The sequence below is a fragment of the Colossoma macropomum genome, unplaced genomic scaffold (genome assembly GCF_904425465.1).
Source record: "Colossoma macropomum unplaced genomic scaffold, Colossoma_macropomum, whole genome shotgun sequence".
Classification (NCBI taxonomy): Eukaryota; Metazoa; Chordata; class Actinopteri; order Characiformes; family Serrasalmidae; genus Colossoma; species Colossoma macropomum.
Window position 1 is genome coordinate 35,348,424 of NW_023494805.1, and position 26,804 is coordinate 35,375,227.

At 38.8% G+C, this 26,804-nt stretch overlaps 2 protein-coding genes across 3 annotated transcripts in view; both read left to right on the forward strand.

Moving 5' to 3' along the window:
* plxdc2 (plexin domain containing 2) overlaps positions 1-4,718 on the forward strand; it is a 176,281-nt gene extending 171,563 nt beyond the window's left edge. The window contains exon 14 of the mRNA XM_036596551.1: positions 2,345-4,718. Coding sequence (XP_036452444.1) covers positions 2,345-2,464 — 120 coding nt within the window. The 3' untranslated portion in view covers positions 2,465-4,718. The remainder of the gene's footprint in view (positions 1-2,344) is intronic.
* Positions 4,719-6,246: 1,528 nt separating this feature from the next.
* On the forward strand, positions 6,247-21,775 carry nfx1 (nuclear transcription factor, X-box binding 1). 2 transcript variants are annotated; one of them, XM_036596540.1, is made up of 24 exons: positions 6,247-6,392; positions 8,695-9,654; positions 10,927-11,088; positions 11,272-11,349; positions 11,875-11,980; positions 12,603-12,674; positions 12,755-12,894; positions 13,832-13,931; positions 14,534-14,751; positions 15,247-15,344; positions 15,463-15,493; positions 15,628-15,710; positions 15,810-15,918; positions 16,049-16,168; positions 17,106-17,185; positions 17,528-17,758; positions 18,045-18,118; positions 18,693-18,791; positions 18,987-19,028; positions 19,249-19,347; positions 19,652-19,718; positions 19,814-19,959; positions 20,584-20,688; positions 21,638-21,775. In XM_036596540.1, exons 1-24 carry the CDS (start codon positions 6,371-6,373, stop codon positions 21,708-21,710), a joined length of 3,315 nt encoding a protein of 1,104 aa, XP_036452433.1. In that variant the 5' UTR covers positions 6,247-6,370; the 3' UTR covers positions 21,711-21,775. The 2 variants fall into 2 exon arrangements, with proteins under 2 accessions (XP_036452433.1, XP_036452434.1); XM_036596541.1 differs by lacking the exon at positions 21,638-21,775 and having other exon boundaries at positions 20,584-20,692.
* The last annotated feature ends 5,029 nt before the right edge of the window (positions 21,776-26,804 follow it).

Sequence of the window (26,804 nt, forward strand, 5' to 3'; positions counted from 1 at the left end):
ACTTAGATGTGCTTCACAGTCATGTTACTAAGTGGCCACTCACAGCAGTGAGAAAGGGAACATCAAGGAGCGGATTAGTCAAACGGAACATACTTATAGTCGGCGGATTAGCCTCAGTGAGCTAATCAGCTAGCCATGCAAATACACACTCCAAGCAGGAGATATATAACCATTGATAAAAAAGCGTATTTGAAGCGCGGGACGTTACTGTTTATTCTTAGATTTAAAACACAACGTTAGGCCAATTTTGGCTCTGCACACACTTTCCCCTCTTTGTGCTTCAGCCTGCTTTTTTTTTAGTGATGCACCCCCAGAGCAGCTAGCAGTGGGCGAGGGAAGCAATTCATTTAATGTAAATAGTATAGCTACTGCAGGTTTTTAAAATATATGAATAAAACATAAAAATACACTCTCCCCTCTGAAACAAGCAGATATAGGTCTTTACCACATTCAAAGTAGTTTCAAGTTCAGATCTTTTTTTGTTATTTTTAGCAGCTACAGTTAACCAACCCTGAAATCTGGGTGCTCTTTCAGCACCCCTATGTCCTGCATCACTGGGGCAGTGCATCAGGTCAGATGGGCAAGTTCTGCTGCTGAAGTCAACACTCAACTGTGTTCACTCGATTCCTCACCCCTCCGAGGGCTCATCTAACACACTACATTTGAGCTAATAAAGTAATGGAACAGCTCTTAACATGGCATTGGGGATCCCCGCAGAGGGATATGGAGGCTGAGTGGATGAGGCTTTGTTAAAATTGGTGTTGAAACAGGTGGGAGATCTAACATGAAGGCTGCCCTATCATAACATTTAGCATTTCCATGCCATATACATAAATAAAGTATGTAACAGCATGTGTTGGTGATAGACAGATAGGTGGATTTAAAACTATAAAGATATTCTGTTTACATTTAGCAGCATTTAGCATGAATAAGAATAAATATAAATCTAAGCATATAAATAACTATATAAAGTAAACATAAACAAAATCTGAACCGTAACAACTAATGCATTATCAAAATCAGCTGAGATGAAAAACAGGAGATCTGTGCTCTAAACATGCATCATCAGTCTGCCAATTTATTATTCTGGCCAGTGTGTTGTAATTTTATGATGTAAATAACATGAGCAGTTTAGGTGCAGTCATGCTGTATCTGAGTGCTGCTGCTACACCTGTACCAAAATGTTGTTGCATAATAACGCACAACTTATTGAGCTAAATATCCAGCTGGCTCTTTATTGATTTTTCATTTAATAATTTAAAATGCCAATTTGGCACTTTAAAGAGCAAATATTGATATTATTTTTTTACAGTGTGAGTTTTATAGTGTGACTTTGAAGTGCTGGAAATGTGCTAGTGTGTTTCATGTGTGCAATAGCCCACACAGTGTGAGCTTTGAGAAAAACGGCCAAAAGTCAGCCGTTGGCAAATTTGGCTGTAAAGAAATTGGAATTAGTGCCAAAATAATTTTCTGTGCATCCCTAATAATAACTAAATGTAGAAAAATAAAAAATGACAAAAATGGAGATACATGTATAACCATGATATATGATATAACCATATGATTATAGACATAGTAAAAGTCCATGGATCAATCAAGCGCAATTCTGCTGCAATATATAATGGGCCATTATGTGTAACAGATATTGTGTCTGAATGGTTGAAAAGTGTTCTGCCTGAAGCGTTCTACAGCAGTGACTCCTTTACTCTAAGCTACAGAGACTTTTTTGGCTAAAGCTACTATGCTGCTCTTAAATGGAACCAGCTGACAGAGAGCATTAGAAGAGCCCCAGCAATAGACACTGTTAAATCCAGGCCTAAAACGTTCCTATTTGAGCAGCTTTCAGCTCAGTTTAAATCACTGTTAGCTTTTCTAGCCTTTCTCCTCTGCAACAGCACTTTATTATCCTAAATTAATTTTCTAACTTGATTTTTACTTATCCTCTTCTAATTTTTAATGTAATGATTTTTCTCTTTTACAGTCTGTTGTTTTAATCATGTTTAAGCACATTTTTAATTTCTATTATATACTTTTTAAATGACTCATTTCTCATTTGTAAAGCACTTTGAATAACAGAAGTGTATTAAAGGTGCTATATAAATAAACTTGCCTTGTAGGAATTGTCAATAGTAAAAAACAGATACTGAAAAAATGTTCAAGGCTTCTTTGCTTTACCTTATTGTTTACTTTGGAAAACTATTTTATAAAATCAATCAAGTCTTCCATGATATACAGCACTCATTTGGTGCCTTCATTTGGTGCCTGCAGAAAAGTAACTGCCATAACATTATTTGTGATAGCATCTGCTGCTTATTAAATGGCTTTTTTTTTGTATTTTTTACAGCGACGGCCCAGCCGGTGGCCTGCGATGAAGTTCCGCCGTGGTTCAGGTTATCCAGCATACGCCGAGGTGGAGCCTGTCGGGCAGGAAAAGGAGGGCTTCATCGAGTCCGAGCAGTGCTGAGGTCTCAACATTTGACCTTCCGAGCCCACACACTGCCCTGCTTCCTCTTCAAATTCACTTGTCCAATTAACAACTGAAATTTCCCCGTTTCATCTTCCCCCCAAATATGAAACGACAGTATGGAGCTAAAATGGTTCCTGAGGAAGTGACAGAAGCAATTAGTCCGTTTCAGTAGCGTGAATAAAAAACGAGCCCCGACTGGATCAGACGAAGAAGGTTTGGCCCTCATTTGTGAACTGCAGGCTGGTATCTGACCTAGGAACCGCACTCCAAGCCTCAATCCCACTGGAACACATTCTGATCTTGGAGCAGATGAATGGAGCGCAGTTTGAAGCATCATGTTCCAATCGGATACGTCTTTTCCTTTCGCCACCGAGGAAAATCTTTTGACGATGTCCAAAAACCGCTTTAAAAGGCAAATCAGAGATGTACATCTCCAATTTATGGTTAGGAGAACATATTTAGAGCTTTCTATATCTTTGAAATGGGGTTCTGGGTGTTATATTTTCACATTGATGTTTTTTTTTTCCTCTCTCTTTGATTTCTCAGTTTGTATTTCAGTTTTTGGAGGAATAGGTATGAAGACTTTAGTATACAGATTTTCTTGCTTACATTTTTAATGCAGTTGCTTACGAAAAAAAAATATTGTGCTTTCAATTTCTGCTACAACTGGGAAAGGTTTGCTTACTGTAACCAATCCAATCTGCCAACAGTACAGTACTGCTCAACTTTTCCATGCCTAGAGCCGAACCATATTTTACATTTTTGCACAGATCCTTTTAATGCACATATATTATTTTTTTATTTGTTTGGGAGTTCTTTGTGTTACTAATGCAAAAAGTTACAAGACAGGCGCTTGTGAGATTGTGTACTTTTGTGTCCTGTGTGTGTATAAATGTGTGTGATCTTATGTTTGGATGCATTTCCTTTTTTCTTTTTTTTCTGATTTACATTTTGGACCGACTGCGTTCATTTGTAATATGAGACACTGATTGGACATTTTTTGCATCCTATTGCAGATGTTACAGGTTTTGAGACTAATTTCGCCACTTTGCATTCATATTCAAAGGCTTTAATGCAAGATAATATCCTGAAACAGACGTGCCAGTGACCACTCCAGTGAGAATATATCTTTGATATATGTCCATGTGTAACTACGTATATACATATGTAATCCTGGCGATGTTGAAATATTATGTTTCCGAATTCTAACAGTGTTCTTATTACACTGCTGGAGTGTTTATAGGGACTGGATGATTGTAAAAGCCCTCAAGATCATTTGTGTAGTTTAGGCTTTACTACTTCAAGGTACTAATGGGGACTGAATTCCAATAATTTTTGCAGTCATCTTCAATAGCAATATCTTATTATAAACTGTAAAGTGACAGTTTTAATACGTCTCACTTCATTCATATAATCAACTATAGTCATAGCACATACTACTAATACATATTGAAATAATTTGCAAGTGTTTGGGTATTATCAAGACCAAAGACCCCGATGGTATCGCTGCATCAGAACTACTGTTTACCTTATTATCTTTCTCTGATACACACACACACACACACACACACACACACACACACACACACACACACACAGACTCTAATTATGTCCAGGAATGAATATGAGGGTCTGAATTACATAAAATAAAACAGAAGAACAAAAGGTTGTCTGTAAATAAAAACAGTGAACAAAAAGAGTTCAGATGCCCACAAAAATTCTATAGGTCTATATTTTTTTAGCCATGAAATTCAGAACCACCTGTTAATGGTCAACCACAGCCACCAGAGGAAACTGTATCCCCATTTTACTAGAATATGTAATATCTGCGAAGTCAGCTTGCTCTGCTTTGCGATTGTCATTGCTGTTTGTTTTTGTTTATTTTTTGTTTATCACCTTTTTCACTGAACTCATCTGATTAATTCCACCCAACTTTAACTCTGTGAGTGTGTGTGTGTGTGTGTGTGTGTGTGTGTGTGTGTGAGTGCACCTGACATTAAATCCTGAAGTGGATGACTATTTTGTGAAATAATCACAAAACAACAAATGGTTGACAGACGAGGACAATATTTGCGCTCATCGGCAGACTTTGCTCTCAATTGGAGGCACATTAGGATTTTTGATAATCATGTCATGAGAGTCACGACCCGCTGAGAGCTGCTGAACGACATGCCGCTGTAACTCTGCGTGCTCCTCTGTAACTACTGTCATTTTGATTACATTTTAAAGTAATAAAGTTGTTTAAACAAGGTTCTCTTCTCTCCAGGCTGTCAAAATGTCTCCCAGCATACCCTTTTCTATTCACACTTTGGTATCGCATCAATGAAACTGCTCTGTCGATCTAAACCACAGCTGTTTATTAATGGAACAAAATTTCTGAGCAACCCTCAAAAAAGTCAGGTATTTCTTATTTTTTATAGGTCATGATCCCAGATTGACAGACATTTGTGTAGTAAATGTGTTTACGGATGCTTCATACCAAATGATATACACCATAAATTGTATGTATGAATTTTAGATATAATACTATAGTCCAGAGGTGCCCAATCCTCGTCCTGGAGATCAACCACCATGGAAAGTTCAGACCTAAACACCTGTCTCTAAATATTTAGATGGTCCTGATGGCCTTAATTACCTGGATCAGGTGTGCAAGATTAGGGTTGGAGGTAGGCTCTGTTGGGTGGTAGATCTCCACGACTAGGATTGGGCACCCCTAGCATAGTCAAAACCAGTATTTTCAAACTGCAGTTCAATAGGACTGCAACAATCCACACTTTAGCATTTTCCCAGCTCCAACCTTCTTGATTCAACTGATGACTAGCATGACAATTAGAGGATGAAAAGCATGTTTTAAAGCTGGGAAAATATTGATTACTCAGTGTTGTGGTCCTGTAGGACCCTCCACACTGTTTCTGAAAGAACCTGTTCTGTGTTTCTTGTTGGCCAGATACGTATTCCATCACTTTGAATCTGGGGCATCAGGAACTATGTTTTCTCTTAAAGGTTTACAGGTCATCCATCATTTATTCTTCAAGGCCAGTTATTTCAGGTAGCCTGGGGAAGGTGACTGAGCACCTCATACTTTTACAAGTGGTGTTCCTCAGGTGTTAATTCTTGGTCCACTCTCATTCTCTGTAACTACTAAATCCCTGCGCTCAATGAAATGTTCACACAGTTTATAAGCACTCCAACACTGTCAATCCACAACTACACTTATGTTTTCTTCCCTTCTCCTTCCATGTCTTGCAGGACAATCAACTGCTTGTTTGATTCAGTTTCCACAGCAATCTAATCTATCTGTACGCACTTACGACAGTGCAAATGTACTTATTATGGAATGTTCAGGCACTTGGGAATCTTTTCGTTTTGGATGGCCATGCTGGGTGACCAGCTAAACCAGCATCAGAGCAACACAAGACCAGCATAAACCAGCACAGACCAGCGTGGACCTCGTGTGGGTCTGTGCTGTTTTTTTTTCAGTAGGGAAGCACATGTCTATCTAAGTACCCTGCGGAAAGAAATCATAGAACTTATTAAAAGTTCTCCTGATCTTTTTCAGCAGGATAGCCTTTCTATCTGCTGCTGAGTCGCTGTATTACATGTTATTCACGTGCGCTTTTTTTGAGCATTGGTCACTTACTGTTTGCAGAAGGGACAGTGCACGATGACCACTCCATACAGGAGAAAAATCAGACTCCATGTAAGGAGGCTGAACTCTGGTGCAGTCCTGCTGTTCAGCAGACTTCGCTGGGATGAGCGCCCCCCTCCACTCGGCTCTTCTTCTACTGCTGGCAGGTTCCTCTTTAGCCCTGCTTCACTGTTATTTTCGTCTCTCATTTCCAGTTCCAGTCGGGACGACACTGTATACAACAGACGGAGGGGGATTTTTTCTGATGTAGCCGAATGGCTGAAGCCTCAGTGACAGGTAACGCTACAGGTTTAACATTAAAACTTTAACTTTATCTACATGTTTGGCTGACTGTCGTTAGCTAGTTTGGTGTGACAGGCAGCAGCAACGCAGTGGCTGTTAGCACGCTAGCTAGCCAGCTAATATAGAGACCTAAGTTAGGTTACTTAACCTAGCTAACGCTAGCTAGGTTAACTACGTTAGCTGACGAGCAGACACATGGCATTTTCTCGGTTAGTCTGTTTTCACAAACGTTTGTAGCTAAGAAGAAAATGCCAACGAAGTTAGCTGCTGCGAGTAAGCCAAAAACAGTTTGCTATGCTAATGGATTGGCTAGTTTGTTCGCTAAAAACTAGTTAAAAAAACATAGCTAGCAAAACTAAATCTCTCTTTCAGTGCTGGCTATGTAGTTAAGGTAGATGACAGAAGTCTTATTTGGTTTAAAAACGTTATTTTTCAGTAGCTTCACATTATTATATTTCAGTGGAATGTCAGTTAAAGCTGCTGCCATTCATTGTCAAAGTGAAGCAGAAACTAAACGAACTCATACGAAGTCTAACGAGTTTGTGAAACTAGCTTTTAGGCTTATAACGTCATTTCAGTACAACTAAACTGCTAACGCTGTCCGTTCAAAGGGCTTCAGTGTGACAGTTACTGCGTATGTAGCAGTTGTTTTAAGCGTTCGGCCTAACTGCTGATGTCAGGGTGAAATGTAAAAAAAATAACAGGATAAAATGATGAGCTCTCTCTAAAAATAAGAAGTTCACGAAGCACTTAAGTATAAAGCCCTTAAGGTGACACCTGTGATTATTTTTTAGTAAGACATAGCCACAATTTACTATATTGAGGCCACGAATTACTTAAACTCAGCTTGTGGCCACATGTCATATTAAAAAACAATCACTGTGCCACCTTAGCATGTCAAACGGGATCTTCCGAGCCAAAGTGCATAGAGGAGAACTGGCGTTTTGTTACTAATGTGATCTAGTGCAGGGGCTTGGGCAGACTCCTAGAAGTGTGTGTGTGTGTGAGGGGTCTTTTACCCAGAAAGTTTACATTTTTAAAGTTTTAAAATTTTTTAAAATTCTACGTTTAAAAAAATGTTTGTATAATCCAGTTGTTCAGATGTAAACAAAGTCATTCAGAGTGGTTTCATGTTAAATTGTTAATTGTAGAGAAATTTACCAATTCAGATATCGCAGTGGTGATGACAAGAACCAGGGATTGCCATGTTTACCACACAAATGTAGCCACTCTCAATAATTTTAACCATTTAATTATACAGACATTTTGAAAAACTGGGAAAAAAAACTTTGAAAAAAAAATTTCACTTCAATTACAAACACTGGATATCTTAGGTCAGCAAGTTGACCTGATGCAGCTATTTCATTATTAACCACAGTAGTTAAGCAGGCCAGCTTTCCTTCTTGCCTTTGTCCAGCACCTCCACTATCCGCTACATAGTTTGCATTGTCCCTCTTTTAAGAATATCTCAAAATAAACCAAACAAGATGTATAGACTACAGATTATTTCACTGTAATATAACTTACTTTATTTTTATTATTCTGTGTGCATTTCAGTGACTTCTACAGTGAGATGTTATCACAGGACTTCTTGACTTCCTCAGAGTGCAGATTCAAAACAAATCCATTTTTGCTCAAAGATATGTTCTTAATCCATTTTATCTGATACATTTCATCTGGTATCCTATACGTTTTCAACAGCGTTATTTTGGCTATTCTATTAATGAGGAATTTAATTTATAGATTTATATATAGATTGATTATAAATTTATAGAGAAACGTTCATTTTCAAAATATTGTTATTATTATTATTATTATTATTATTATAAAATATTGTTTTTTGGGTTTGGGGTGAAATGAACCTCCTCAACAGCCCTCAACACCCCCCCCCACCCCCCAAAACACTTTGGCTAAGCCCCTGTAATACCATTGTGTTCTTTGAGCACCTCAGTGAACACTTTTATTAAGTTATCAACATTTATGTTCAAGATGTGCAAAGCACCAAACCTTAAATTGTGGGTTGAGCGTATCGTTACCCCCCCCCACTTATTTACATGTAGATGCTCAGGATGATCAGGATGATCACAGGAGTTAAAGTGGTCCTTTGCATATTTGAACCTTCTGCAATATCATTGTTCTAAAGTCCAGTATTGTGTTAACAATTAACAAACTATACAGTGCAGTCCTAGTCTGTGGTAAAGATAAATCCACATATTAGACAAGCTATACTGAAAGTGCATGAACAACCTGTGAGTGTTATGCTAACTGATTTCTTTTTCTTTTTTTTTCTTTCTAGACTCTGTCAACTTGAGTGCAGCATCTGCGACATCAGGTCCTGATTCTGCAGCAGGAAGACCCAGCCAGCCGGCTTCCAGGAGAGGCCGACCACGGCCGGATCGCAATCACAGATGGGGAGGTCATGACAGACCCCATCCAAGGTCAGGACACTCTAATCCAGTGAGTTATGCAAAGGAACCTCAAGAATCTCATGACAGTGCTGCTGTTCCACATGACAACTTATCTACCAGGCATGACATAAGAGGAGGGAGGGGAAGAGGAGGGCGTGGAGGCAGCGACAACAACCGCAATAATGAACGTTGGAAACAGGGTCCAAGATGGTCAAGGGCTGGAAATGATAATGGCCACTCAGGATGGGACCATGGGTCAAATCAGGGCCAAAGACCCAGCACCCCACCTGCTTATAGACCTACAAATGTGGAAAATCAGCAGGGGCCTCCTAGAGGGACCTACATGGTAGAGTCCCAAGTTGATCAAAGAGATCATTGGCCAAAAAGGTCCAGGAGAGGCAGAGGAGAGAGAGTAAGGGAGCCATTATCCAAATACAAGGAGACAAACCAGGAGAGTTGTGCAGCAGCTGCAGATTCAGTAGCCAGTCAAGCATCCGTTGAACATCTGGAACCAGAGCATGAGCAGAGGAACCAGAACAGATGGAGAGGAGGAGGAGGGGGAGGAGGAGGAAGGCAGCCACACCCCAGAAAGAAAGGCCCTGCCCTCCGTCCTAGTGACCACAGCAACTGGAGAGAGAGGGAAATGCCCCACACAGGAGGAGAGGAGGGAGAACAGAGAGAAGAAGAGAGCAGAGGAGGCAAAGTGGAAGCTTTTCGGAGAGGCGGAAGTGGAAGGGATCAGGGGAAAAGGCCCCGAATGCAAGAACAGAGGAGAGCAGGAGGAGCCGAGAGAAGGACTGGGCCATTGAAACAATTGGAGGTCCCCAAAAGTAAAGAGACTCAGACAGGTGAGAGAGAGAGAGAGATTTTATTGTTCAGAATATCTTTCAGCATAATATCAGGCTTCCCTTCTTTTATTACGTACACCACCTGTTAAAGGTTTGGACACAGCTACTACCAGAAGGATTTTTCTTATTCTTACTGGTTTCCACATTTTAGAACGATAGTGAGAAAATCAAAGCTGTGAAATAGCACACATACAATTGTGCGGTAACCAAAACTGAAACTTTCATTCCAGTAGTGGTGATAGGAACCAGGGGTCAGAATGTCTACAACACAAATACAGCCATTTTATATGCTATCTGAAAACCACCAGTGAGCCTGCTGGAGACTTGTGAGATTTTATATGCAATGTGAATAAATTTAAAACAGTGTTTTTTACATGTATTCACATGACTTTTTTTTTAGGGGGGGTGATATTATTTTACTGTTTTGCTATTTTACAAAGTTCTGTGTGTACTTCTCTGCCATGATTGTATTCAAAAATTAGTTTTAGCCCAAATTTCTTCTTGCAAAACTATTTTAAAGCAATTTATCAGACAGCAGGTGGTGTATTTGTAACCATTTCATGTAATAATTTTCTGTAAGGTAGAATTTAGAGGCATTAATGGTGACATTATACCCCTTTTCCACAAATTAACACACTTCCCTGGGGGCTAAATGAAATGACTGTCTTGTAAATCTCTATAAAATCGACAGCAAGAAACACTCTGGAGACATCTGCACCCGTTCTCTCATTTTACTCTCATGTTATTCGTGTTGATAAAATGCAGTTCATCTTTGAGACCTTCAACTAACCGACTAATAGCATTAACGTTATTGTAGAGTCTGCAGCAAGTAACGGCAAAAACGTTTAAGAAAATTGCATCTATATAAATGTATTAGCTCAGCTGTTACCTTTAGCTAGTTCTAAGCAGCCAAATAAACACATAGCATGATTGTTTTTTAAATACTTCTATATCCTTTGTCTGCAGTTTTGCCATGGACAGTTGGCATTGATCCCTCTTTTAAAAAGAAATTTGTTGCCGTTCCTGTGTTGTAGCTGGGACGCTGCCATCAATAATAAACTTTATCCACTCAGGTCTTCTGAGATGTTTTGATTTCTATAAACACCACTGTGAACAATTCCAATTTTGTTTAAGCCTTAATAAATTAATTATGCAGAAATTTAGAAAAACTAAAGTAAGAAATTTAAAAAGAAAGCTAAAAAAATGATATTCATTAATAATTTCCTGTCACAGTCGGTGTACTGGAACATTATTGCTTGTGTGTGTGTTCAGGTTGTCTGATCGAGCAGCTGACTGAAGAGAAGTACGAGTGTATGGTCTGCTGTGACGTGATTCGTGTCATGGCACCAGTTTGGAGCTGTCAAAGCTGCTTCCACGTCTTCCACCTGAACTGCATCAAGAAGTGGGCTCGCTCCCCTGCCTCTCAGGCCGATGGTAGAGTGTTAAAACAAGCTACAGCACAACATAACACCCTACGTCTTTCCTGTAAACATGTGGATGTTTGTGCTCAAATAGACTTTGTACATTTAAGTTGAGCAGTTGTAGAAGTTTCATAGGATGTTTTCCTGATATAAACCTAAATGTATGTCTGTTTATCACAGTGCCTATGTTTTACAGATGGAGGTGAGGGCTGGCGTTGTCCTGCTTGCCAAAATGTGACATTCAAGGCCCCGACCTCCTACACTTGCTTCTGTGGTAAATGACACACTCCATTCACTGTTCATTTAGAAATACATTAAAGGGCTAATATGCTATGTATTCCTTTTTTGCATGACCATTTTTCAACTTCTACTTATTCCTTATAATTAATCTGGCTGTTTTTGGGTGTCCTGTATTGTGTATTATTTGAAAATCAGTTCAAGCTGATACATTTCTTAAAACTTCAGTGTGGATGGGTGGAGCTAAACTGCTGTATGCTGCCAAGGCTGATGTATACATGCTAATGTGTTGGTTTTTGTGACATCACTGAAATAATTAATTAGATTTGAGCTGTTTTTGCAACTTAGTTTCTATATATGGACAGAGGAGAGGATGGTACATTTTAAAATGTAACAGTTTTTACATTTTATGAAAAAAAAAAAGTAAGAAAAATCAGTTTTTACATGATATGACGAGCCCTGTAAAATTTTGTTTGTGTCCTATAGCTCTTTCAAAGCTGCGGTCTACACTACACTGTGGTCCTGACCCATTTATTTATATGTTTGTTTGTGTAACTGAAAGGGAAGGTGACCAATCCGGAGTATCAGCGCAGTGAGATTCCACACAGCTGTGGTGATATGTGTGGAAAGAAGAGAACTGGAAGAGACTGCAATCACCCCTGCAACATGTAGGACTACACTGACACAACCAACACATAATCTCATAATCTTTTAATCATTACTGCCAAGAAGATATTTGCACATACAGTAGCAGGTTCTGTCAGTATTTAGTAAATTTTAATTAGGTTGTAAGAATTAAAACCAAAAATGTAGGTTTTCTAAATTTTGTTGCAAAAGTCGATCAGAGTGGCGCCATTTTAGAGACACATGGAGAAACCAGAGTCAGAGTTGTTCACAGTGGTGGTGATGGGAATCAGACGTCCAAAGTATTTATTGGCTCTAACAACTACCTCACAGAAGGCTGTTACATAAAATCATTATGAATATATTGCCTGATGCCTGAGACATTGTTTTACGAAAGTTTTAGATAAGCTTTTTGCCTTTTTCAACCATTTTACTATTATCAACGTTACACATAAAACTTCAGAAGACTGGTTCCTGTCACCACCATTGTAAAGAAATCTGAGTGGATAAATTTCTCTAGAATTTCACATTTCAGATCAAACCACTTTAAATGGCTTTGTTTCAATTTGAACAGTTTAATTATGCAGAAAGTCATTGTATTTTCCTATTAAGGAGGACATAATGCTGCTGTTTATTTGATTTATTTATTATATTTTTTATTTACAGCCTATGCCACCCAGGACCCTGTCCACAGTGTCCAGCGTTTGTTACAAAATCCTGCATTTGTGGAAGAACAAGGTGCTTTACTTTGCAGCTACAAATACACTGTTGTTCAACCAAAGCAGCACATTAATTTTTGACTGTGTGTTTGTGTGTAGTAAACAGGTGCGCTGCAGTCAGACAGAATCTCTGCGTTGTGAACAGGTGTGTGATGCTTTGCTGAACTGTGCAGAACACCGTTGTTCCCAGATTTGCCACCAGGGTCAGTGCCAACCCTGCCAGCTCCGTGTCCAGCAAGGTAATGATGTCTGACAGGGGAGTTTATGTGTTGGAATTAGAATTACTATCTGTGAATTTGCTAACTTGGACATACAGTGCCATGTGGAAGTGTTTACTGTCCTTAGTAGTGTTTTTCCTGTTTTGTTACAATCTATATTTAAAATTAATTATAATTAAGATTTAAGTGAAATGAAAAAAATACATTGTTGATTTTTACACACGTGCACACACATACATACATACATACATACATACATACATACACATATATATATATATATATATATATATATATATATATATATATATATATATATATATATATATATATTACCTGATAATACAATCAAGATACAGATGTTACAATTCAATATATTGCCGTACTGTAAGCAAGGCAAAATATTGCGATTTTTAAAATCTAATGTTAGGAAAACTGTTATAGTATAAAAACACACTACCATATCTATACAGTCTGAGTAAAAGGAAAAGTTTACCTACTGTAATTGCAGCAAATGGTGTCTCTACAAAGTATTGACTTTGGAGGGGGTGAATACTTACGCGCCCTCAAGATTTCTGTTTTTTGTCTTAATTATTATTTTGCACCTTCAAAATGGTAGGCATGCTGTGTAAATCAAATCAACATCCATTTGAATGCCAGATTGTAATGCAAGACAGGAAAAACACCAGGGAAGGTGAATACTTTTGTAAGGCACTGTATGCTCACGTGACTCATGTAATTGATTCATTAAATTATTATACAGTTATCAGTCTTGAGATGCAGAATTCTGAAACTGCTATAAATCGTAACTAATATATAATTTATTTAAATATGAGACTGAGGAGACAAAGTAGGGACTAAACCATTTCTTAAATCATGATTCCACTACTGTACATGTTGAGTTACTAGATCCATTGTCATAGCTCACAAATCCACTTTGACCCCATGTGCTCTGCAGTGTGCTTCTGTGGGGTGGTACACAGGGAGGTGCCGTGTGGTACTGACCGTAACAGCTTTGATGGAACTGGATATTTCTCTTGCAACAAACAGTGTGGGAAGTAAGTTCTAAGGATGTGATTAATATTTTTATTTATTTATTTGTTTACTGGCAAGGTAACCAGTTTGTCACTAAGTGGTAAACTCAGCTACTTTAAGTTGTTCTCATTGCTGGCACATGTGTTCAGTCATGTGTACAGTCTGGAGCAGCCTTACGTGAGCCCAAGATAACCATGCCTAATACAAAGTGTCAGCTATAGGGGCATAAAGACCCCAGGATTGGGCTATTGAGCAGTAAAACTGTGTTCTCTGAAGTGATGGAGCTCTAACCTTTGCCTTTGGGATGAGTTGGAGTGGTGTTTGTGATCCAGAACTAATCATCCAACATCAGTAGCTGTCCTCACTAATGCTCTTTTGGCTGAAGGCAATTAAATCCTCACAGGAATGTTCCAACATCTCATGTAGAGCCTTTCCAAAAGAACAGAGACTGTTACTGCAGCAAAGTCAAGACAAACTCCGTATTAATACCATTGACTAAAACTCTTGGTGTCTACAAACCTCAAGTTTATAGAGATTATACTCATAGAAGGAGCAAGAAAATCACCAGACTCTTGGTATATGCTCATTAGTTCAAAGATGATATTCTGTGTGTCTGTATCTTTAGGATGCTGGAGTGCCAGGCCCACCGTTGCCAGCAGACATGCCACCCAGGCCAGTGCCAGCCGTGCGCTCTCTCGCCCAAGCTTGTGCGCAGCTGCCCCTGTGAACAGACAGCCCTGGCTAAGCTGCTGGAGCTCGGCTATCCAGAGAGAAGGTGCTGCACTGACCCCATACCCTCTTGTGGCAAAATCTGCAGCAAACCACTACCCTGCGGTGACGCTGGTGAGTGTTTGTATGTATGTGTATGTGTTTGGAAAGAGCCCAGGACCTCAGTGCTTTTGGGGCATTACAAAGCTAACACTGGATTTTAGGAAAAGTATAGATTGCTAAGGGATCAGAGATGTGTGCCACTGGGAATCTTCATCCATTCATTCCCTAAAGATTTATTACAGATATAATGGAGTCCGTAAGGGACTGCAAATACAACAGATTTTGCAAGGGAGTGCAAAACTTCTGTGAAGGAATAGAAAACTATTACAAGGGAATGTTAAATTATTACAAAAAATTATTTTTAAAAATTGCACTTCTTGCATATTTTGTTTTATTTTTAATTTATTTGTTTATTTTTGCAATGGCACTCAGGATTTCAGTACTATATACAGTTCAAATTAAAGAGATCATATCCATATTGTAAATGCAGGGGGATAATGACGTCATTGCTTACAGTGGACTATGTATCAGTTTATTATTTGTTTTTTCTTTCCTTCTTTCTTTCAGACACGGTCCATCTGTGTGATAAGCTTTGCCATGAGGGCAGCTGTGGCCCCTGCTCTCTCACCTCCACTATTAAATGCAGATGTGGCAGCAAGACTAAGGTTAGTCAGTCAGTACATAATTAACATGACTAGCAGGTGGTAATAATTTGCCACAAAGATTACAAATCCACAGAACTACCTATCCCATAATGAACAAACATTTTTTTTTCTGTCTCAGGAGGTTCCATGTGCTGTAATTCAGAGGGAAGGTGAGGAGTGTTATTTTATTTTTTTGTTTGTTTGTTTTTTGTACTTTTGATGCTACTAAAGAGTGTCTTCTTTAGCAGCAATAATGTTGCATTCTCTTGATCTTGTTACTTATGTTAATTTCTTCCATCTGCAGAAGAGTTGATGTTTACCTGTGAGAAACGCTGCAGTAAGAAGCGTTCCTGTGGCAGGCACAAGTGTGGAGAGCTGTGCTGTGTGGTAGGCAGACTATTCAGGCATCATTAGAAGGTTCATAATTGTAGCAGATCTAATGAAGCTGTATTTATTCTTTCTCTCTGTCTCTCTCATATACACCAGGATATTGAGCATAAATGCACATTTATTTGTGGCTACAAACTCAACTGTGGTCAACACCGGTGCCAGGAGATTTGTCACCGTGGAAACTGCCAACCCTGCTGGCAGACAAGTGAGTGTTTAACCCCCCATAACAGCATCAGCACCCTAGTGCTCAGAGGCCTTTTTCTCTAGCTTGGAATGGGCATACTGTTTTGTAGGGAAAAAATGCTCACATTCTGTGTGATTTGTTTACTCCATAGGTTTTGATGAGCTGGCCTGCTACTGTGGCGAAACAGTGATGTATCCACCTGTTCCGTGTGGCACCAAACCACCTGAGTGCAAAAAGCCATGCACTCGACAGCACAGCTGCGATCACCCAGGTACACACAACAGTGACTCTTGTCACTCAGGTCATCAGTGAGTTAATGTCTCTTACATACACTGCTTGGAGAAACCTTGTTCAAGCCATCAGTGTCTTCAACCCTGTTCGTAATATATTAACAGTCATATGATTGAACCGTGTACAGTGGTTACAAATGCTAACAGGACAGGAGAGGGCACAGTGAAAGAAACCACACAGTTGCTTTCGTCTCCCTTCGTTGTTGTCAGGGACACATCCAGACACTTTCGTGTTCACTCAACAAATGTTATGTGACCACCTTTGAAGGTGATGATAAGATTGCAGTGAACTTCCAAGACCCATTAGATCCCATTCATACCTGTAGCGCTGTCCACTTATGATTGGATCACCCAAGACTCCTAGGCTGCATCCAGAAACGTTCACTGCTGCTCCTGTCCTCCCTCTCCCTTCCTACTGCTACACTCCTACCCTAGGATTGAGGAGAGAAAAGAAGCAGGAGGAATGAAGAGTGAGAAGGAATGGGGGAAATGGCAGAGCTGATTCATTTTAACATCTTTAAATTTTATGTTGACTATAAAAAACTGGGCCTATCACAACGTTAGCTTGAAAGCACACCCCTCATTCTCCTGTATACTAGTCACAGCTGCTATACAGTGCAAGCTGAATCATATTTGTGTGGTGTTCTTGTATTTTTTTTTTTTAATTTGTTTTATTTTACACTCATGTTCAAATACACAGCACAGGCAATATATAAACACAAACAAAACACACACAAAAGGAGATTTTGTCAGTTGTTCCTTAGGTTCTGGAATGGCAAGATCTAAGCCATTTTCTGTTTAATGTTAACCAATTGCAACCATGCTACTTTACTTTGAAAAGCTAATGTCCCCCAACTTGACAGGGCTGTTTATATGTAATGGGAGTAATAATCTTGAACTTACACACTTCTCCTGCAGTGTTCCACTCCTGCCACAGTGATGAGAGATGTCCCCCCTGTACCTACCTCACTAAGAAATGGTGCATGGGTAACCATGAGGTAACAGAGCACCTATCTGATTCACCCTTTCATAAACATCATGTAAATTCCATAGACAGATCGTTGTTTATTTACAGTGCTTTTTCAAAATCAAGTAGTCCAATCTAGACACAAAAAACTGACCTAGATTTTGAGAGCTATGTATTGGATTTTAAAAAAGAGCCAGACTGTAATTGTAATAAAAGGTAATTGCCAGTTTTACCCCCTGCCACTTTAATTGTTTTAAAAATGAAAAGATCGACAGTCTAATAAACTCACAGCCTCTTCTTTGTGACTTTCATTCTTTCTCTCTCACTCTCTCTTTTTTGTTTCCCCCTCTTCCTCCTCATTTACTCCCGACAGCAAAGAAGTAATATCCCATGCCACCTTCAAGACATCTCCTGTGGCTTGGTGTGCAATAAGCCGTTGCCCTGTGGCCTCCATCGCTGTAAGAGGATATGCCATCGTGGGGAGTGCGATGCAGAGGGAGAGTGTAAGCAGCCTTGTCCTCACCCTAGGCCTGAATGTGGGCATCCGTGTAATGCCCCATGTCACCCTGGCACGCCCTGCCCACACACCACCTGCACTGCAAAGGTACAGACCTCTACCTGCTTTTGCGCATCTGAATCTTCTGACTGTTAGCACTCAGTGATTAAAGAAAGGTGCTTAATAATTACTATCAGTATTAGGGAGGCTACTGTATGTGTCAACATGTGTTTGTGTCAAGGAATACCTGTTTTTTTAGAAATGTATTTTTTACAGGTACATTTTCATGTGGCAGTTTTTTGCTTCAATGCCAACAGCTTATTTATTTTTCAGGAGAGAATGTTTTTCTGTGTCAAGGTTACCAGGGTGAAACAAAGCATTTTTTTATTACTAGGTGTCAATGCAGTGTGATTGTGGCCGCAGAAAGGAGACCATGCCCTGCACAGAGGCAGCCAGTTCTTACCAGAGGTCAGTAGCACCGTTAGCCTATATATTCTCACCGCTCAGACATAGAGCCATATTTAAACAGGGCACTTTAGTGTAGTGGTGGGCAATATGGCAAAAATGTCACTTCAGTAAATTGTTACATGTTACATGATATCAAAATGTATTTTTGTGATATGTTGAAACAGACAAAAGTCAGTAGTGCCACATATTAATGTTTACACCAATTAAACACCACTAATGATGCTCTGTTTATAATGAAACATGCAGTACAAATGATATCCGTGATATGCTGAAAAAAGCTTATTGTGATTGTGACATAATTTGTTAATTGTTATTTGTTAACGTTAATGATAAATATTGTTATATTGCTATGCTGTACTTCAAAGTCCTGGTAGGTCATCACTGCATCAGCAGAGTAACATTTAGCAGGATCTGTTATACCAGTCATGGCACAGTCATAGTGTCTCATAACTAACTCTGAGTGTTCATAACCCCTGACTGGGGATATGGTAATATGACTACTGCAGTGAAAATGAAACAGAAGCACTTGTTAGTGTATCAAAAGATATATTTGCTGTTTGTGTTTGGCCAGCAGATATGCAGCAATTGCCATGGCGAGTAAGCTGTCAGATATGCAGCTGGGAGAGTCTGTTGATATCGCTCAGCTCACCAAGAAGGAGCAGAAACAGGCCATGTAATATCCAAGATGTTTATTTGTTTTATTGATGTTATTTGTATTTGTGTAGCGAAAATTTCCTGCCACTTTTATAAAGCACTCCTGTTGTGTGAGATTGATGCAATATTTTCTGTGGGCAGCAGGGGGCAGCAAAATAACCATGACGGCACCTGTCTCGTTGAAGACTACTAATTCTTTTGCTGTGTTTTACAGGTTGGAATGTGATCAAGAGTGTGCCACACTGGAGAGAAATCGGTGAGCTTAGTGCAAGTGTGTTTTTCATGTTCATGTTTTTGTTTTTGTTTTTTTGGTTTTTTTTGTTTTTGTTTTTTGTTTGTTTTTTTTGTTATACAAAGTACCACACTGTTAACTAATTATTGTATTCTAATCAGATTGTTATATTAGTGGGGAGGTCATGTGTCTTGATATGGTCAGGTTTTCAGAAGCATTCATGGTTTCTTGTTTTTTGTTCCAGGCGTCTGGCTGAAGCGCTGCAGGTCGATCAGTCAGTTGATCCATTTAACACCAAATCCTCGTCATGCAAATACAGTGACTCTCTCAAAGAGGATGCCAGGTTTGTTCAACATTCTCCTTTTCATTAGGGGAACAATGTGATGTGCTGTGTAAAAACCAGCGTTGTTTAAAACCAGTTAAAGTCTTGTCATAGTTTTAAAAATCTAAATTTCCAGTATGTTGTGACATTCTGATAGCTTCCAGGGAGAAAGTGGAAGTGCTCGGAATATTGACTATGTAATTATCTATGTAAATTAAGTACTGTAACTACTGCATCTGCAATGCTTAAAGGTAACTGAATTAATCCTGAAGGCTTCTGAAAGTCCAAAACAACTTTCTTTGAAAATGATGTTCTTCCTATGCAGAAAAGAATTTAAGTTCGTCGGTGAGGTGGAGGAGGAGATCAGGAATCTGGTTGAATTAGCAAACAAGGTAATAAACATTAATCACTAGTGAGACCCTTCTGAATTTTTGCTACGGCTTTTTACATTGCAGAATGTAATTAGTGTGTTGTGTATGTTCTCCAGGGCAAACAACCAAAGAGAAGTCACTGTTTCCCACCCATGAAGCGCGAGCAGCGGCGAATCATCCACGAGCTGGCAGAGGTGTATGGTGTGGAGAGCGTCAGCTACGACAGTGAACCCAAGCGCAACGTAGTCATTACAGCCATCAGGTCAGCGATAAACTTTTCTTTGGAGCTTGACTGGATTTTTTACGATCAGAATTGTGAGAATTATTAAATCATATAAGACATCTGAAATCAAATTTCCAGTTTTGGTTTTTTTTTTTCTTTTTTCAGTAAAATGAATGGCACAGTAAGCTGTTGCTCAAACATCATTTGCTGAAATAAATTATTAAGTATCAAATTAGCTTACGGGCATGTGGGTCACCTCTCTAGACAAGGCACAGTTGGACAGCTGTTGGTTGGAACATTATGGCCTAATTTCAGCACTTTCATTCCTGAATAATAATATGGAATTGTTAAATGGCCAGTGTAAAACATTGACTTGAATTGATTGACATTGAAATTGATGGTGACTCTGTAATTGAGTCTTGAAGCTGACATGCATGGCATTAGTATGCATTTTTTTTTTTGTTTGTTTGTTTTTTAACATTGCCCTCTCCATTATGTGCATATTCATTGACTTTAATGAAAATGCGCAGGACCATTTGTATTGCCTTTTTTCTTTTATTGAAGTTAGCCTAACAGTTGAGTATAGAGATCAGTTGATTCAGATATACTGTAAACACTTCTGTGCTGTGTTCTCAAGGTTAGTTGTGGTGGTTTTTTCTACAGGGGGAAATCTGTTTGCCCTAACTCCACTCTGATTGCACTGATTGAGAGAGAGACCGCTGCCAGGGCCCCACCACCCATTGCCCATATCAAACAGTACAACAGCAAGTAAGTCACAATGTCATATTTGTGTTAGTGAGATCTGTGGTCAAATCATGGCATGACTCTTGATTATTAAACAATGGATATTGTCACTGTTCTAACAGATCACCCATGAAATAGTAGTTTAAAGGGCCCTCATCCTCCATTGTTCTTGCATTTTTTTTGTTTGTCCCCGAGGTCCACTCCATTTTTTGTGCCAGTCATAATTAATTTATCTATGACCATTTGCCAGTCTCTCTTTATCCCTTAGAGTTAAACAGGCTTTTTTGTTACTGTACTTTTATGACTGATCTATGTAAATGACCTCCATTCTGATTGGCTGCCTTGAATTTTGTCTTTTTTTCAAAAAGTGGACCAGGCTGAAACTCTCCTTATAACTTCATTATAAATAGGCAGAGCTGAACTGCTGTAGTCTGTTGGTTTTTGTAATATCATAAAATTATTTATTTCAAAAAGAGCTGGTTTTACAGTTAAGCTTATGTATGTCTTATTCCACCGAATTGGTTCAAAGTCAGAGTAGAAAACACCTTTTGGACTTTTAACTGACTTGGACTTTAGACTAAAATCTGTTTGCTTTGAGTGAGTCAAGTCTGAATACTTCTTTAAAATATTTATTTAACAGTTTAACTGCAGAACAAAATTTAGAATGGTCCATGTATTGACTGTACGGACTGGGGAGTGAATACGTTTTGAAACTTAAGCTGTGTTTATATTATACATCAAAGGCTTTTATTTTAATGTGTTGTTGTTTCTAGAATGTACATTAATAAAATCAGATTCTAGATCAATTAGTTTTATCATAAAAGGTACACTCAATAAATTGAAATAATTTTTCACAATAAAATGGACCTAAAAGGTTTTTATAGAACAGTGTCAATGATGGCATCTTTCAAGATCTAAAATTAGTTTCCGATATGTTGTAATTTTGACTAAATGTGTTACTTGTTTGTTTCAGGGCTGATGGTAGCAGTGCCTGGGTGAAGCATGGTAAAGAAGAGCCTGTTGATTATTTTGATGTTCAGGATTGATTGAAGTTGCTGTACTAAACACTGTAATGAGATCAAATAAAACTGGGCACATGGTGAGTTGGAAATCTGCGTTGTCTTTAAAAAGCTTATGATCTGAGGTGTTTCTGTACTGTATCCACATGCATACACTTGTTTGGGCAGATGTCATACATCACTGTGGGCTGTACACATACAGAAGCAACACAGTGTGCAGAATAGTGTTGTTTTCTTGCATAAATTTATACCTTACACCTCAACAGGCTACATATTGCAGTGGTCTTGAACTTGGATCACATGTTCCACTGTTGGACACAGGGTGGTGCTGACGCAACTCACTACAGAGGATGGTGGTTAATCCCATGTGTCTCCAGCCCTGCTCCTGCAGCACCATCATTGTACAGAGATTAGTTCTAACTCCAATTAAACATATTGGAAGTGCCTTAGTGTAGCATCAGAAAATGTTTTATCACAATGAAATAACACATCAAACTATTCTCTGCATTAGGATTAGGATGGGTTCTAGAATGCACTGTAGATGTACTTAGCTGGTCTGCATTTACATATTCATGACACTGCAGTGAAGCAGTACAACAGGAGTGCAGTGGATTAATGTAACATTGTCTGTTTGCATTTGTGGAATTTTTATCCTTTACTTAGTCTGTGACACACTATGCGGACCATCATAGCAAACGTTTTCCTCAAGTATTTGAGGCTCCATTTTGTGCATTGGCTGGCTATGCAGTTTATGAACATGAATCACGTGTATTGACTGAGAACGACCCTTGTTGGAATTTTGCCTCAGTCTCTTCTAAGCTAAAGCCACCAAACTTGGTCAGATGTTTCAGGTTGTTTGCCTTCAGGTATTTTATTACTTAACATGTAGCAAACTGCAGCTGGAATCTGCTCAGGTCGTTTTCTTTTCTGCAAATATTTTCTCTTAAAGTCTCCCAAATTATATGGGAACATTTTTTTAGTGTATGTTTTCTGGCAAAACGTGTACGAAGGACACAAAGATTCCACAGATTCCAAAAAGTTAGCGTCTATTTGCATTAGGCCTGAACTGAATTCAGAAGCAGTGGTTTGGTGAATGTACAGAGACTCGATCGCTGGGAAACTGATCTCTGCTGGGGTTCACTGTGCAGATACAATGTGGACCTTTTAAAACAATTTAATACCTATGGAATACAGTATACAGTGCCAAAGACAATAAGCAAGGAGGATGTGTTGGGGGATTGGTTCATGTTAGGTTTTGTACTGTATATGTTAGTTTAGTTTCAGTTACTTTTGGATTGCAAGAGTGACTCAACTTTTGTTTCCTTGTATAAAAAGTAGTGTTGTAGTGAAGACCGCTAGAGGCGAATCAGAGTCAAGAATGAGACAAGGGGGCATTCCACAAAGCAGGATTTTTCAGTTTAGCTAGATAACTTCCACCCAAAGTCAAGCCCTTTCAATATAAAAAGTTAATACTATGTTTTATAATATATATTGTAAAATATAACAATATGTAGCCTAAAAGTAATATTAATTATTATTATAGTCTAGTCTAGCTTTGCATTATAACTTTTGGAAGTAAATGACAGTGAGGTTGTTCAGAATCACAACCTAAGGTCAATTGAATATAAACCAAACAACCAGCATACAGCCATTTTTATTATTAAATGAAAGCAAAAATAATAACATTATGATCAGCGCTCAGGAGATGGTTGAATCAACAAACAAGTAATAGCCAGTTAAACCATCAACCACCCCAGAACAGATTTTATTTAAATCTGTAAAAAAAGGACTGTTGTATTCTGTTTGGAAAGGTTTGATATTCAGTAATGATAGAAAAATAGTTCCATTTCCAGTTACCTCAGACGAGGCACTGCACGAGTCCACTTTACCCTGAAACAAAATTCTGTTGAGACAGAGACAGTTCACTTATGCTCTCAGTACTGGACTCAAGTACTACAATGCTAATAAAACAGACTGATTCATATGTGGTTCACCTAATATACAGTGCTGTGAAGAAGTATTTCTTCTATTTTTGCAGATGTGTCACACTTTAGTGTTTGTTATCATCAAGCTACTTTTAATATTAGACAAAGATAACCCAAGTAACCACAAAATGCTGTTTTTAAATGATTATTTCATTTATTGAAGGAAAAATGCTGTTCAGCCCTACCTGGCCCTGTATGAAACAGAAATTGTCCCCTTAGCTACTAAATCAACAAACTGGACAAATTCAATTGACTATTCGGTTTAGTTTCACTAGCCATACCCAGATGTGATTACTGCCAGACATTTTGAATCTAAACATCACTTAAATAGAAGCTGTCTGGCAATGTAAAGCAGAATGTGGCATCACATGCAAAAAAGCAGCACACAATGACACATTCTAAAGAGATTCAAATACAGATGCAAAACAAAGTCACTGAAATCTACCAGTCTGGAAAAGGTTGCAAACCCATTGCTAAGGCTCTGGGACTCCAGCGAACCACAGTGAGAGCCGTTATCCTCAAATGGAGAAAACTTGGAACAGTGGTGAAACTTCCCAGGAGTGGCCAGCCTACCAAAATTTCACCCTAAGTGCATTGACGACTCAACCAGGTCACAAAAGAACCCAGAAAAAGGCCTTACTTGCCTCAGTCAATGTACATGATTCCACAATAGAAAAGACGCAGGGGGAAAACGGCATTAATGGGAGAGTTGCAAGGTGCAAATCACTGCTGACCAAAAACAAACACGAAAACTCGTCTCATATTTGTCAACATCTAGATGCCACCCCAGACTTTTGGGATATATTCTGTGGACTAATAAGTCAAAGCTAGAACTTTTTCGAAGACACGGGTCCCGTTACATTTGGCGTAAGGCTGGCACTGCATTCCACCATATAAACATCATACCAACAGTCAAACGTGGTGGTAGTGCGATGGTCTGCGGCTGCTTTGCTTCTGCAGGACCTGGACGACTTGTCATAGTTGATAGAGAACAGAATTAATGGTTCCATCGGAAAATCCTGAAGGAGAATGTCTGCCTGTCAGTTTATGACCTAAAGCTCAAGCGCATTTGGGTTATGCAGCAGGACAATGATCTAAAACACACAAGCAAGTTTACCTCTCAATGACTCAAAAGAAACAAAATTAAGGTTTTGGAGAGGCCAAGTCAAAGTCCTGACTTGAATCCCATCTCAAGGCCATAAATGGTTGGTTTATTCTCGACAACCCTCCAATGTAGCCAAATTAAAATAGTTCTACAAAGAAAAGTGAACCAAAAGATCATTACGTCAAAAAATTATTGTAAAGACTTATCGCAAGTTATTGCCATCATTTGATTGCAGTTGTTACTGCCAAGTGTGGCACAACCAGTTATTAGGTATAGGGGGCAATTACTTTTTCACATGGCTGATATAGGTTTTGAATAAATTTTTATCTTCAATGAATGGAATGATCATTTAAAAGCTGCATTTTGTGTTTGCTTGTGTTGTTTTTATCTTATATTAAAATCAGTTGAATGATCGGAAACATTTAAATGTGACAAATTAGCAAAAAGAGAAGAAATCAGGTGAGGGGCAAATACTTTTTCACAGCACTGTAGACATAAATACCCTCAAACTGAAGTTGACATGCTGCATGTCCCCACCATCACCACCTCCTTATCTTGAGAAACCCAGTCATAAGATCCTAATATTACATTTGGGGCAACTAATAGAGATCTTACGCTGACACCACCACCAGTGGCATGAGGTTTTAGGCAGGGTTTAGATCAGGGGGGCCCAGTACTGGTGCTGGAGAGTTCAGACCCAACACACCTGCTACTAATATTCAGAGGCCTCTGAAGGTCTTCATTACCGGGATCAGGTGTGTTAGATTAGGGTTGAAGTAAACTCTGCAGGGTGGTATATCTCCAGGACCTCATTCAGATACTACTACTAAAAGAATATGTGAGTTTTCGGGAGAAATTCCAAGTAAAGTGGCCAGCATCAAATCTCCGTTTGATAGATCTGTTTTTTTAGGTAGGACATGGGATGTGCTGTATTTTTTTGTGACTACCAATAAAAGCTGTGTTTTAATCTAGTATAAATTAAAATCATGTGGTTTTACACATTTGAGAGTAAGAACTCCTGAGTGAATTTATAGGCCAAAATCATGAGCATTCTGAAAGATGCTTAGAAGACATGCAGCTTGCAGCTCTCTTGCATTGGATATCGGCCTAACATTTTATTGCTGTCCACAAAAAAAAACAAAAAAAACGCATTGCCAGTTTTTCGTTTTTCTACATTATTTGAACATGGCAGCAGTCCATCACTTCATAAAATTTCAATGAATGGATCAATATAAAAGCTCTCAAATCACTTTGATTAAAATCTTTATGAATTGACTTTGAAACTTAAGACCATTTTTGTCTTCTCCTGTAAAGTTACCATGTTGGGTTTTCTTTTTTGTTTTGGGGAATTTTTTTTTTTTTTGAACAGCATTTCAAAGATTTTTGTCTGCTGGACATGGTTTGATCTGCTTATACTGATTCCAACAATCCTGCTTTTTTGAAGAGCCCAAAGAGGACAATATAAGGGCTATTAGGTCTCTTTCCAAAGTACACTCATCAGTATTTGGTCACACAAGCTCCTTGTAAGATTCACAGACACCTCCTTTCCATAATAAAATTTGGTTTACCGAACACGGCTGTTAATTTTGTCTTAGTTGTTGATTATCAGTTGAATGTCATTTTGTTCCATGCCATTTTAGCTAGGAATCCTAATTCCGCCACATGAATATGAACAGTGGTGACATGCAGGTGGTCCATGCACAGTGGGCTAGAAGCAAAACACAAGCCCCCCCCTTTTAAACACACAGACTTTGCTAACAGTCTCCTCTGAGGACAAATATGAATGGGTTTCAGTCTCCAGTTGTTTGTGAGAGTATTTTTTAAGTGTAATTTTGAGTGGTTTGATCCATGTTTCTTTTTGAGAATTGATCCTCACATGAAAAAATCCATACTTTGCACTGGTTACCTATACATGGATCAAGACTACTGTTGGACAAAATTGCAGTATCAATGGTGAATCACCATTGAACATTCTTTTTCAACTAGGCTTAGGCTTAATCTGGGCTTGGGAAACTGGCCCTTAGTGCTTTT

Excerpts from the sequence above, each read along its gene's own strand:
- nfx1 (XM_036596540.1), top strand. The coding sequence starts at position 6,371 with ATGGCTGAAGCCTCAGTGACAG. Across the intron at positions 6,393-8,694 it reads GGCTGAAGCCTCAGTGACAG|ACTCTGTCAACTTGAGTGCA; the intron begins GTAACGCTACAG and ends TTTTCTTTCTAG. Across the intron at positions 9,655-10,926 it reads AAGTAAAGAGACTCAGACAG|GTTGTCTGATCGAGCAGCTG; the intron begins GTGAGAGAGAGA and ends GTGTGTGTTCAG.